Source organism: Cuculus canorus, chromosome 4, assembly GCF_017976375.1.
Source record: "Cuculus canorus isolate bCucCan1 chromosome 4, bCucCan1.pri, whole genome shotgun sequence".
Classification (NCBI taxonomy): domain Eukaryota; kingdom Metazoa; phylum Chordata; class Aves; order Cuculiformes; family Cuculidae; genus Cuculus; species Cuculus canorus.
The window spans coordinates 47,140,900-47,155,944 of record NC_071404.1 but is presented as its reverse complement, the minus strand read 5'-3'; the positions used below and the strand labels follow the sequence as shown (position 1 = coordinate 47,155,944).

Genomic DNA, 15,045 nt, shown 5'->3' with positions numbered 1-15,045 from the left:
CAAAAATACCCACAACAAACACGCCCCCAACCCCTCCAGAAAAAAAAAAAAAAACCCTCCAATAAAAAAAAACCCAACCCCAACAAACAAACAAAAAAAAAAAAACCCAACAAAAACCAAACAAGTAAGTTTGAGGTTGTCAGGGGTTGTCCAAGTATTTTTTTAACCCAATACAGCAGACTGGACTAGATACGCATAGTTTAGCTAGCAATTTTCTTTCTTCTAGGGGACACAGGGAACAGCTGTTCGAACAGCAAACTAAGTGCTCCCTCCTACAAATGCCTATCTTAAGCCCAGAGCTTCTGTAACATCCCACTGAAGGGAAGGGATAGACAGGAGCACACTTCTACCTCTATCTAGTTCTACAGATAAAAACATAGGCTACATGTGACTGTATCCATGGGTTTGAGATGAAAAAATAAAAAAAAAAAAAACCAAAAAAAAGGGTTTTGCTATGGCTTAGCAAACCTCTTGTATTCATAGCCTGGGAGACCATAGGGCTCTTCATCTGAGCCAGGCTCAACCACCCCACTTGGAGCTGACCAGATAATCGAGGATCTGTTCATTTCTTTCACCTCTTCTTTGATTCCTCTCAAGTACAGTACACAGCCAACTGCTTTACAAGGAAATTGAAAGATATAATTGCAGAAAGAAAGAAAAAAAAGAAGGGTGAAGAAGTAATTTTTAGACTGCTTCTGATCCACATTGAGCAAATAAGTAACATATTGCTTTTGTTCACATCACACCAGAAGACTTTAATTCCCCTTCTGAGAGAAGATAAAAAGCATGGGAAAAGCAGACTCAAGAGTGCAGACACTGCACACACTTAAAAAAAAAAAAGGGGGGGAAAGAGTTCATTATTCAAGATTATTTATCTTCTAAAAGGAGTTACCCCCTAGGCAATGTTACACAAGATTTAGTCTTGCTCCTTTCTGTAACTTTTCAGTATTTCTTTTCACTGAAGACCATCTGCCTTTGTCAGTTAACTCAGGGTGCACTCTGAAACCCCTGCTTTACAGCAATTCAGTGCTACTTTAAACTGTTCGAAATGAAGGAAAGCTGCAAGTCAACAAGTCACTCTCAAATCCTCCAGCTTATCAGCACTTCTTAAAACCATATATTCAATGTGATGAAATCATTATACAGCAGCCTCCGAGAGCAAAAACAACTGGAATTTTCAAAAAAAAACCATGGAAAACTAAAGAGGGGAGAAATCTATTTTTTAAGCATAGCTTTTGAAATAGTTAAGAATTATAACAGTTCAGAAGGAAAAAGATTTCTACTGTTAGAGGTTTACAAGCACTCTAAGGGGAAGATCACACAGTTAAAAGACCAGTTTTATGTCAACTGAAAGTATTTACCATGGCAAACAAATTACAGCACTTGATGTTGGAACATAACTGTCGTGTGACTAAGTACGTTCAATGATCAGTTGCAGTTACACCGCCCTGAAGAGCTAAATATCTGATACAGTAAAGTGTGTCTTAGTTGTGAAAGTATTCGCTGCTTCTTTACATTATACTGCAAAGTCTCCTTCGGTGCCTACAAAAGATATGTCAATGGCTAAAGACAATCATGGCTATGCCTACGTTTCATGATAATGCATCAATGTTTTCAGTGATAGCTTTGAAGGACTAAATACATTTATTGTACGTATGCTCTTAGAGCTATGCACTAAAGTAATTCTCAAGTGCTTTGTAATACTATTTTTAACTGGATTCGTATTAGTAGTATTGCAGACAAGTGTTTTAATTACATGAGCAAACTGACAACATGCATAAGGGCAAACTGTTAAGTCCCGTGACCATTTATAGTGCACTTCTTGACAGAAGTCTGATATAACTAAAGCAGTGGACACAGAAGCTATGAACTGTCAGCTCTTGTAACGGAAGTATTTTTACTCGCAAGGATCAGAGCACACATTTTGAATATGTTTTGCTTGGTTTAGTGTACAATTAAGGAGGGGAAGAAATGAGTTCAAACAAGGAGAAGGTCAATAATCTTTAAGTCAGGTCAGTTTTCAATGGCCCAATCATATACTTGCCAGAAAAAAGTTGGTACTGACATATTACCAACTCAATAACCTAGCAGCAAACTCTAGCTCATGTTCTAAAGCACATCTAGTTTAGGTCTGAACATTAGAGGCTAAATAATCCAACGCATTACTTATTAAAATTACCATTTTTAAAAAATAAGTTGCATATAGGTGAAGACTGTCAGAACTCATATTTTACAAGAAAATACTTTCTTGCTATGTTTAATAAAATTATAAAACTACATAACGAAAGTGTTGATTCTCTCATCTGTTGATATCCAAAATTAGATTGGGTTTTGGCTTGGCTTTAATATACAGAAATGAAAATGCAGATCTTCTATGCAGCCTATGCATGTTAGCATGAAAGGAACCCAATATGGCAATCATTTGGAGCTACATGCAGGCTTCAACTGCTGCAAGGCATGAGACTGAAGGTGGAGCTCTAATCTCTTCCACTATCAGCAGCCATTATATTGAGAATTAAGTTTGAGAAGACAAGATAAACTTAAGTAGATTGATGATAGCTTAGCTGACAAAACATACATTTACGGCATTTCTTAATTTCCTTCTTAGTTCTAATGCTAAAAGAAAATTAGATGCTGACCAGCATCTTAAACCCTCCTAGACCTAAAACTTCTGAGACATTAAACTGACTGCTTGAACATGGTTTAGGACAGGACAACAGAGACAGACTGAGGTCGTTTCAGAACGCAAAGTCTTCAGAAAACAGATTAAGAAATCTTTTCATATTTGTGATAAGATAATGCGTGACCACGCTTCTCATTACAGAAAATAGACACATAAAACAGCAGTACTGAAGTTCCAACAGTATAACAAATTAGTACAGCCACAAAAAGACTTGTGAAATATGTACTAATCTACACTGTATATACTGTTTTATCCAAGACAAAAGAATTAAAAGTACCCAAAGATATCCCAAATCCTTTTTTCAAGCAAACGGTTCTTAAAAACTAATACATGTGAAAGCATGTCTATTAAAATATGAAGGCTTACTTTATCACTTTCAACCTTATGAAATGTTCCTTTTCAATGGTCATACGTATGTAGAGTACCTAATTCCAAACTCCCACTTATCTGAAATACACATGATCCAATATTAAAGCCGTGTGTGTATATATACGTTCTAATTTTTACCTTGCTGCAGGCTGATATTACGTTGACAGCTTTCAACACATACCATACACCTTTTAATTAGAAAGAACATTCTCAGATATTCGAAACACCATGGTAAAAAGAAATCAAGTTTTCAAGGGTGATCTTGTCAAATTTAAATTCTGTCTCTGATTTAACTAAATTTACTAAAAAGGAGTATGTGGACATTCAAGGAAAGCCAATGCATTTACAGAAGCTGAGCTACATTTTAAAACTTACATCAGTAAATGGAAATAGTATTTAATCAGTAGTTATGGAAAACTCAAAGTAGTGTTGGAAAAAAATGGTTATGAAGAGCAAAGTTATTTATAATTTTACTGAGAAAATGATTCAGAGAGTATTAAAAGAGAAAAAATATTTTTTCTTTAACGAGTAAGAGCACAAGAGCATGCAAACTGCGTAACAAAATCATGTAAGTTGATCTGAAATCACTCAATTTTTACTGAAAACTGTATATTAGAGAGAGAACAGAACTTCAAAGGCCTTTTTTTAAAAATTGTATAACGTGCTTTAAGAGTCACTTTATTCATATAGTTCCCGAAGCTGTAGCATTAGACCCGTGACAGTTTGTCAGGCTAGGATTGTCTATATATAAACTATATCGCAATGTCCACATAGTAACATGCTATTTTTGTTTTCTGTAAGAGCAAAAATGTTACCTCCATTACTGAGTTACAAAAGTATTAAAATTATATTTTCAAAATTATTACTAAAACCATTTGAATATTCATTAGTTTAACATCTCTAAATTCTCCTCTTGAGTATCCAACAAGTTGTATGTGCCATTACAATTCAGAACTGCATTCAATGGATTTTACTCCAAACTATGTACATCACTTAAAAGAGTAAATAAAAGTAGAATATGAATTTATGAATGCCCCTATTTTGTACACTGTTTATTTTTATCTACATGGTTTATAACTATAAAAGAATCTCTCGTATGTACTTTTAAACAAGTAATGTCTAAGACAACACGTATGGATTTTAATTAAATTAAAGCACAAGAATTCTTGAAATAAATTACTTGAGGACTCTTCTATGGCACCCTGAGTGAGTAGATAATACAGATACAAGTATTTCCTTGTGGAACTATTGCACCATGACAAAGCACCGAGCTACAAGCCAAGTGATCAAAACTCAGGTTTTAAAGGCTTTTACACTTACCCGCCTACGGCAGAAGGGCAGGCCCTGCGCAATGATGCTGATGCTAAATATCTTCATCACAGTTTGGTGTGGTAGAGGTTCTTTGGTACTTTTAAGATCAACAGGAACCAAGCCATGGTTGACAGTTTTCCCAGGTTTGGACATTCTATCGTAGTTACTTTGTCAAGTTTACTAATAAGGCAAGAACATTGCTAAAAAATTTGTTTCTAAAGTTGCATGATTTCTTTTTAAAATAAAGAAAGTTTCAGTCTGGTAATTCTGCTCCCCAAAGCCTGCTGCTGCCTTTGTCTCTCTACCTTCTCCTGCCAAGTGTCCTGACCTGTCTGCTGCTCAGTGGAGTGCAAGCTATCCTAGTATAGACAGGAATTAAAACTACCAAGGGGCAGGCAGACTGCTCCTGCCAGTCAAACAGCTGGTGGACCTCCCCTGCCATGTCAGAAGAGCCTTTCTCCAAAAAGGGATCCACAGATTGAAAAAGTAAAAAAAAATTTAAAAAAAAAAAATATATATATATATATATAAATATCCCATGGCTGCCAGAAGTTTTAACAGCTACAGCCACTTTAAAGGAAGAATTTTATTTTATTTTTTTTAATGAGTTGGCATTGTGCTTTTAGAAGGAGAACCCAAGGAGATTGCAACCTTCAGTCAGTAACAGTGTTAGTGCAGGATCAACTCCACCACTCTCCACGCAGATTTCTTCTGTCAATAAAATTTGACAAGTAGTGACTAAAAAAAAAACTGACCTGGACTTTGCCATTTCTCAACCACTGTCTCCAAAATCACAATGTATTGCACTAAGTCCAAAAGTTATAAGGAGGAAACAAGAAATGAAAAGTCAGAAAAAAGTGGGAGTCCTCTGAAAGGTAAATGCTGGCTCAAAACTTGCTCTTTTAATAAAAGTGGAGGCTATCATCGTATTATCACCTACACTGTGATTTTTAGCTCCTTTCTGGCCCTCCATCCTTATGTACAGGTACCCCAGCCTGCACCTCCTCCCCTTTTCCTGTTGCTATGAGGGTAGCAGCATCTGGGGGGCTTTGGCTCTAGGGATGCAACGGTACTGGAATAGTACCTTCCCTTTTCTGGCCATCACGGGTTTGGGTATCAGTTTGCTCAGGCCTATCCATCACACTGATGGAAAGGAGAAGGGCTCTTCCTCAGAGTGCAGCGTCCCCTGAAGGACATGGGAAGAGATTTGCCTTCCCCTAGCAACAAACTTGACTGATAGCCATTTTTCAGGAAAGAAGTTCTTGGTCCACTGAACGAAGCTAGAACAGTGATGTGTATTACTCAGATTATCCACAATTAGTCTACTTCCATTTAAAATAATTTCTTGATAAAATTAGCTCTCCTATAATGCCTCTAGGATCCCACAATTCCTTCCTGATCCCTAGGCTTATATGTTTCTTAAAGATAGATTCAAATTTTGAAAATATTTTTGAGCAAAACTAAGTAGAAAAAGACAAAAGCCTGTGAAAACATCTTATGAAATTGCTGATATGAAACACAGAACATCATAAAAGCTTTTATATGAACTGACTCGGTACAGTCCAAAACACAGTGAATAAATGACCATTAAGCAATCTTACAAGTCCCTTTATGCACAATCTAGCAAAGATAATCACCTGTATAATTATGTGAAGGCAAAAGAGGGAGCACAGTAATGCTTTAATGCTTGAAGCACAACACTAACTTGACAAAAGACAGCATTAAAATATGTCTGTGTTAGCATCTCCATTTAGTCCTCTGTTTCCCCTTCAAAAAGCCAAGCTGTAAGCACGTCTCACTTATATATACAGGGCCTCCTCTGACCAAACATTTCCTTGTTAAATGCTTTATGGAAAAAGAAGAGGCAGAAAAAAACCCAACAAACCACAAAATAAAAATCAACCAACAAAAAACCCTATAAAAGTCCATGATGTTTCCTGGAGTATACATACATTACAGGAAGCATTCACTTACAACAAAATATCTCTTTCTCCGGCAAACAAAAAAAAAAATCTTTATTTCTTTATCAATATCACATCCAGAAACGCTAGCACAGAATGCTGGGTGCCACACTATTTTCATATATTTTCACTATTTTCAATTTTGGGGTTTTTTTTTCTTTTCTACCATTCCATTCAAATGCCATTCTACAGGATGCTTAGACATATTTTCTTCTAAAAGACTGTTCTTTATGCTTTATCCTATAAGCTAAAAAAAAAAAAAAAAAAAAACAGTTCACCATTAGCCTGTACTCAACAGCAATATCGTTACATCACTGTTTATAACTTCATTCTGAATCACTTCCTATTTTATGCAACAAATATTAGGTTTTCACTGGCTGAAAGACTTTGGAAAGGCATCTTGGGATGTCAGTTTCACTCAAACAAGAAAACTTCACTGAAGTACTCCAAAGAGGGAGAAAGACTAGCCTTTTGTTTCTATTTTGAATAACTAAAGTGAAGAACAGAACCAAAAACCCAAAAGAGTTCAACTCACATATCTCTATCAATGTAGCCTTCAAAACCAAGCAACAGGTCAGTTTTCCATTTTTATTGTACTAGTTGCTGTCTCAATTTCAACAAAGCGAGTTGTTCAGCAAAATGTATTCATATTATTTGAGATTTGAATAGTACATAACCCAACAATCAGATGCAATATTTCTTACAAAGCAAACTTCAGATTCTTGTTTAATAAATATTCAATAATTTGTTTAATTGCATACCAAAATGCCTGTGCATGTGTGTGTGTGTACTAAGAGAAACTGGTGGAGTAAACTCGGTTTCAAAAGATTATTTGATTGTGTAATTGCTGAAAGGAGAATCTGATAGTGTGGCAGATCACTATTTTCGTACCAGCTGTAATTAGTTGATACCAGAGCCTCGTATCTTACTACTTCACAAGCTTACTCCCCCACTTCTTATTTTTTAAATATTAGCTCGTAACTCAAGTACAAACCAGGAAGATAACTTGGCCTATTTACAGATTTACACATAACTGGGGAGTAGACCAGACTGAAGTATGGAATTCTCCAAGCACTGCTCACAGCTCAAGTTTTCATTCATAGGTTATTCTCATACCTCTGAGAAGACAAAACTCTGATTGTCAGCCCTTCTTTTCTGAATTAAGATAAGAGTCCCAACAGCACATTAGCTTTTCCTCAGGCACTTCCAAAATATTGCACAGGGACACATTTCTTGCTGAAAAAAGCACCATGTTCACACTCAGCGTAGCTTCTTTCTGAGTGGGTAAATCCAAAGCTAAATAAGACTATTTTTGTCCCACATGGAATTGCAACACTAAATTTCACTTTTTACCAATAAGGAAAGCTTACTGGTAAATAATGAAGCAGTAAGGAAAAGCTTTGCGTTTTATCACCACTTATTCTCCCCAACCCCTATCATCGTCTCCTAGAAAACACACTTGCACTAGCAGTAGAGATACTGTTGGCCCAATTTTATTTCAGTGGATCATCACCTCTTTTCAGTCTTAGATTTTCTACATATTACTGACTGTAGGTATTATTGTCTTACAGTAATGTTTAAAGGCCCCAAGCTATGCTGGACAGCTATAAGCATTTTCTAAGGGAAAGTCCTTGGGCTGAAAATATAACAGTCTAATTTAAGCAGTAAGAGGGTGTAACAGGAAGACAAAAATGGAGACGGCTGGCTAAATTAGAAGTCTCTACACATAGTAGATAACACTTATTTTCATATTTATTACACATATAATTCTAATTTAAGCTCTAAATGTAAAGTTGAAAGAGCCACTCTGCCGTTTTTGTATTTAAAAGTTTTTTATATTATACAGGGTGAGAACCTGTATGAACTTATGAAACTATGAAAATTTGCGCTTTAATGCTTTGTAGTACATTTTTCTGACATCCTGTTTCTAAATAAAGTGGGGCTGACTACCAGTGATGCTCTTTTTAAGTGCCTGCCTGTTATTTTAACGCAAAGATCACATTTGAAATCAGATCACTTCATTTAGATACATAAAAGCACCTGAAAACTGAAGTTAGGAAATACTAGTTTGAGATCGTTGTGTCCTATTAACTGTAAACTTAAGAATTTGGAAGACTCCTGTTTCTTTTTGGCCAGTCCAGTGAAGAGGCATCTGTTGAAAATTAAAGCACGTAGTAAGCTGCAATATTTTTTACACCTTCCAGTCAGAGTAATTCAAAGTGATCCTGAAGCAGAGCTTTTATGGAGCTGTTTACCATACAGCAAATGTTACGAAATTAACTAGCTCATTTAGTACACTTAACTCAGGAAGGCCATGGGTTTCAGACATGGATTTAAGAAATTATCCCAACTGTGAAAAACAGCTTATTCAAACTTTACAGAATCTTCTCTCAGAGCTGACAATTGTTTTGCATTAACATCACTTGAAAAAAACAAACTCACTCATGGCATTTTGATATGGTGATGGAACAGTACAAGACCTAGAGAGACGTAAATAAAGTATTTGCAAGTACAGAGAGATGGAAATGCAGGAAGTAGAACTCCAGTTCTTCCACAGTTCTTAACATTGGTGAACAGCTGCCCTCAAATGGAGAAAGCGGAGCACTGCAGCACTTCAAAAAGTCACCTTCCCAAAATTTTATTACATAATAGTAGCATAATAATCCTTTGAATATATTTGATAATATACTTCCTAAATAACGTTTTTGGTAAGTCTGTGTAGCTGTAGCATATAGCATGCACTATAAATTACATTACATACAAGCCTTATTGCTACTTGGATATTCGTGCTGGTACCTGCCCATGAGTAAAAAGAACAAGAACCACTTTGTTTAGCAAAGCAAAGCAGTCTATACTATGATAGTAAGTACTCTTACATAGTGATTGTGGTCTCAAGTTTATTTATGTAGGGTTTTCTAGTACTAGTACACAAATACTTCCCAAATGATGCACTGCTCATTAGCCTGCTTTGCGTAGACAAATGCATAAGTTGTATAGAAAAAAGGCACTGCTGCACAAAACCAAGTGCAACTGTATTAGTGGTGCTGCACAGGAAAAAATATTGCTCTAAAGAGTCTCTATCGTATCCAACCTTACCCAATTCAAAAATCTGCATGTATGACAAAACATAATGACCCAGACCCCTAAAGAGTGTATGGAGGGAGTCAATGCAAAGGGTCATTTTGATCTCAAAAGATCAGAATTACCTAAAAACTGTACACTTGAGTAGCATGCAGTAGGGGCAAAACTACTAGTAAAACATGCAAACTGATGGCTTTCTCTGTGCTTCATGGAAAAACAGCCCAAATGTAGACCTACTGTACCATAAGAAGTAGAACAAACACAGCCTGGCTACCCGTGAGATCATCAAGCCACTCTTGAATTGTGCTTGAAGCACACTACAGCTTCTCCAAGGCTTTATGGTCCCAGAATGTTAGAGGACCCCCATGGAAGAGTCATTCTGAACAGTCCAGCCATACCAAAGCTTGATTTCAGACTTATGCCTTCCGACAAGTTTTGACTAATAAAAGGCTTCTACGGCGTTAAGTAAGGAACAAATGTCAACTGAATCTGTTTACATGGTAAGAGCAAAACCCGGTTCCACAAGGATTAAATGATGTCTCACCAGCTGATGATCACCCTGTAAACTTCTTCCTTAGCAGATGCATTAATAACTCTCTCCTTTTCCTACCTACCTTAATTATCTTGTACAAATTTTTGTATAAACTTAATTTCTGTCAAATTGGTTAAAATTGAGATATGCATAAACTGTGAAAAGGCAGAAAGACAATGACAGGCAGATGTCTCAACTGCACAAGCTTTGTTTTCTTTGGCAACAAAGCCTAATAACATAGTGAAGAAGAAACCAGAATTTCTCCACTTGGACTCACTCGGGTGACACTTCCTAGTCATACAATTCAGTCTCTGGAACCATACTCAGGCATGGCCATTAGTGGGTACTGTGATGAAAGAAACAGGCCAGCTGGAGATTCTAGCAGCAAAAAGAAGAGTAGCACCTTTCCTTGTTACTCTGGCCATTTTATTCCAAACTTTCTTAAACTGGCTGTAGAACTTGTCAGGCTTGTGAGCTCTGAAATGATTCCAGAAATAGGATACTTGAAAATCCACAAATTTTGCTGTTGCAGAGTTATATTTCCACTAGATTAGAAAATGTAAACAGCTCACAAAGCAGCCAGGTGAATGATGAGACAAACACAAGACGAACAGCAGTGTTGGAAAGTGGAAAACAGTCAAGACCTCCACCTTTGGGCAACAGTGAACTGTTAGATCATCTCTCTCTTTAGCACCCAACACTGGTCCTGAAGATACGTCAATGATGAAAGACTCCTAGGCATCTTAACAAATACAGAATTTTATCTCAAAAGAAAGGGAACGTGCAGGTACAGGTGTGGAATCTGCCCTCAGTCAAGATGGCACTAATACAAAAAGAGGAAGACAGAACAAAGACAAATTACAAGGGACCATTTGCAGAAGGTAATTTTTTGTAAGGTCCCATTAAGCATTTATGAAAGAAACATACAGACTGTTTAGTAAACGGCATATTGGCAAGACTATAGAATATCAACACTAATGATGGTATCATATCTTTAAAACATACACTTAAGCATGCCTATTTCAAACAAGTAATTCTATATTTAGACATTCCTGTAAGTGTACATAACCATTTCTAACCAGAGGCCTATATTATTTGGCTCTACTCAAGAAGCCTCTTAACTTTATTTACCGTATTGTGGGGTCTTCTTGCATTGTTACTTTTTTTTTAATCTATCTTTAAAGCATGTGTCTTCATTTCTTCATTTAATATTTCAGAAAACATTCCAGGCATGTAAGAGAAATCCAGCTGCATCATCTTGTGTTTTACAAATATTCCAGAAATGTCTGCCCAGTCCTCATTGGGTATAATATGACTTGCTGGATAAGCAAGTTTAACTCTTTGGTCTAGTCAGAGTTGCACCAGCTGTTAAAAAGAATTGCTCCAGCTGCCTTGCAGGAATTTATTTGCTGACCATTTATTTATGCTGTTGTTGCACCTTTAAATAAAGCCGAGACAAGAATTAAGAACTACAACAACAGGTAGAGAAGTCATACAATATTTAATGCTGGATTAAAATGCAAGTCAAATTCCCAGCTGAGGATAAGCCAGGGGAAAGGAAAGCAGGTGTTATTAGTAAGGAGGCTGTTAGTTATGAAAAAGGAAGATACAAAATAAATAAAAAAAATTTAGTTTTCCATACAGTATTTCACCCTTTCTTATCACTGTTTCACCCCTCCATGTAAAATGCAAGACTTTGAATGAGATATTCTCTACTTGTACATATCCAAACACAAAATATAGCCAAAGCAGTATAAAAATATTCAAAACACAATTATCAGTTTCTGAATAGTGTCCAAAAGACACTGCCAAAAATCAGCTTTGGACTTAGAATTTTCTTCCTTTTTACATCTTAAATGGGAAAAGGAACAAGCCCCAAAATGTCAGAAAGGGTGCTAAAAATATTTCTACCACCGAATATTGTTTTTTCTTCTGTAGTGAAAAATTCTGTCCAGCATTTATAAAAAAAAAAAAATCCATAGCAAATTAGCTATGTTACCTATGCCAAAATAAAAGGTCAAACAATGCCAATTATTACCATTTCTATGTTCAAATCAATATTGATATCAAGGTCTGTTTTGATACAAGATTGTGTTTTTCTTACTAGAATGTAAAACACACATAATAACAAATGCAACAACAGATTGTTACACTGGCATTCATAGATAGCCCCCAAATTAAGCTATATAATCCTTTTCAGCTGGTTAACAGCACAATGCAAAGGGCTGTGAGGCTATTTATAAAGCTCAAGATATGCTAAGTAAAGAATGCCCCAGACTACAGAAAAAAGCAGGTAGTCTGTGGAAGGGCTGGTACTCTTGCTTGGTATGGTTGCCACCTTGATCTATTATTTCTCTTCCTCCCCCAACCCGCCCCCCCCCCCCCTTTTTTTTTTTAGAGAAAGGGGGCGCCTTGGCTGTATTTCTACTTAAACACTGGCTTTCTCTGACTTATTCAAATATAAACATTTTAAATAATAAGTGGTATGTATTTCATAGAAATTGGCCTTTTGTATATGGACAACTAAATCCAGCTTTGAGTTTAATGTGTCTGATAGTCTAACTCCAAAGCTTGCCAGCAAAGAAATGCAGTGCAACAGTTCCGTAATTCTGACTGGTATAGGGTAGGAAGAGTTTCAGCAGTCTGTCCTCCAAAACAGATACATATGCCTACATGTAAACACAGCATTTAGCGTGCCTGAGGATGGTTTAAGCTAAACCCAAAACTTGTGCAAATACTTCAATGTCCCTGAGTACCAACTGAAAGTGTCATTGCTTTGGATGAAATCCAGCTTAAAGAGAAAGAACAACATTATTACATTTGGCAAGAATAATGAACAATTTTGATTTCTTCCATTTATCTGTGTCACTTCCAGTCTATTTATTTCACTTTTCCTTATTCATATGAATTGAATTATTTCCTGTGTGTTTTATAAAATCTGACCAAGCAATCAGAACTGAAGGGGAAAAAAGTGTTCATTATCTGCTGCCTTTAGTTTTTTCTAGGACACTACATATTTGGGCCAATAACAATTAGAGTAGCTGCCATGCTTAAGGGACACTCCATAATTCAAGTGAGAAGAACAAAGGGTCCCCTGCCCGCTTCCAAATACAGATAACCAGTGCCTAAATCACATAATGTGATTTGCATTTACAGGAACTGTTGCTCATATGTTACTTAAAAGTAGTAATGACTTCTGATGATGAATAAGGTGGCATTTATCCCTGCTGGCAGTCTGTGGGGGTAGGCAGATTTTCCACTTCAGCAGAGGCACCAAGGATTGAACAAACGCATTAAAATTTAATAAGCATTAACAGAGTAATATTTCATGACACAGCTAAAACGCATAGCCACTGTCTTCCAAGATTGAATTACACTGAATATTACTAAAATTCACAATTTACTCCTTTCATATTATGCAATTTACAGTCAGGTAGTAAAGCTGGTAGAAAATGTGATCTCTTAGTTAGAACAAGCATAAAAAAGGCAATATTCTATAAAAAAATAGCCGTTATGGACCACTTCGACTTGAGGTAGAAATCTCTGCACTTCCTTAGTAATTGTGTCCTCCTTAGATCCTTTCTCTCCTCCCAATTCTTGTTGTTACAAATTAAAGAAACAATATTTAAAATTAGCAAGAGGACAAGAAAGGAGAAATAAGAGAGAAATAAGAACAGAAGAGATGCCAAGCAGCAATGTTTTCCACTAGTATTTAAGTGATCATAATAGAGATATCCATCTATGCACAGGAACTTATAACTTTCAACTTCAAAATCTCAGTACCAATTAACTATATGTAACATTACATTGCAAGTTGTACTATACAGCATCAATGCACATTAAGTTCTATAGAATTTTTTTTTTTTTTAATTTTTTTTAAAAGCACATTTTACAGTAATTCAATGAAGTCCTGAATTTGTTTGGCCAGGAGAGAAAGGGCAGAAATCTAGGAAAATTTGCATGAAGTTGAAGTTTAGACAGTGCTTACATTAACCACACTACACTATGGACAGAAAGGGAGAATTTGCTTGCAACAAAGAGAACAGTTAATACAAATACTAGCTCTAGGTTTTATAAGAATTTTGCTAATAGACATTTCACCAATAAGGGAAACTGTAAAATATTCACATGCAATCTAAACAAAACATAATGCTAAACTAAAGAATTTACACAAAATACATGTTGCATCATTACCACACAAGCACAGCTTCATCACCAACACCATATACTACCAAAGAGAAACAGTTCACACGTTAAAAAACGTCCTTTGTCAATCTACATTAGGTGCTGGCTGGCACAAACATTGTGCTGAGACAACATTTTTAAATTTAAACATTCTGCCTGTTGAGAAATTATTAAACTAGCACAGAAATTGACACTGTCTTGTTTTCCTCCTTATATGCAAGAATTTGTAAAGATATGTAAATTCCTTTTCTGTGCAGTTTGCTGAATAGAAACATCTTCTGCAGATAATGATGTCTCCTACGAAAATAAAGAACACACTGCTATTTTGACGATTACAGTGAGTGCGAAATGCATCAGGAAAAAATGTCAGTCTCGCAGCAGCTGTTAAACGTAATTCTGGTCCTCAGATCACCTTCTGTTCCTCCAGCCCCCTAAGCTAATTTCAGAACTCATAATTTCAGAAGTATAAAACATCGGTGAACACAAGAAATGCACTGATCGTAATTTATATTTTTAAACACGCACCTCAAATTCAGAGCCAAAAGAATATTTAGACACTATCCATTTGGGAAGGAGGAGTGCGAAGAAAACCGAAAACTAACTCACCAGCATAACTTTTACTTTCTGCACGCTTCAATTCAGTATTTCATGAAGTTTTATAACCAGTAATAACAACTTCAGTCAAGCCCCAAAAGATGAAACAGCTCAAAACTGACACTCAGGGCAACAGCAGCCACTGATAAAATGCTCAGTAAATACAGCTGTATCACTACAGACAGGAGATACCTGGGCTAACGATCACATCAGGCAACAGCACCTGCCACACAGTCAAGAACAACATAAGGCACAAACGTCACATATAAGTGAGGCACATCTCCCAAATGTATTTGTTAGACAACCCATGTATCCCAACAGAGTAAGCA

General features: G+C 36.2%; 1 protein-coding gene across 2 annotated transcripts in view; it reads right to left on the bottom strand.

Moving 5' to 3' along the window:
* The window catches only part of FBXW7 (F-box and WD repeat domain containing 7), a 178,858-nt gene that overhangs the window by 76,749 nt on the left and 87,064 nt on the right, over positions 1–15,045 (bottom strand). Inside the window, exon 1 of one of the 2 annotated variants that reach the window (XM_054065390.1) lies at positions 4,373–4,671. The exons of the other annotated variant lie outside the window; for it this stretch is intronic. Within the exon in view, the coding sequence (XP_053921365.1) occupies positions 4,373–4,516 (144 nt within the window). The 5' untranslated portion in view covers positions 4,517–4,671. Of the gene's footprint in view, positions 1–4,372; positions 4,672–15,045 lie in introns of those variants that run through there. 2 annotated transcript variants of the gene reach the window in all.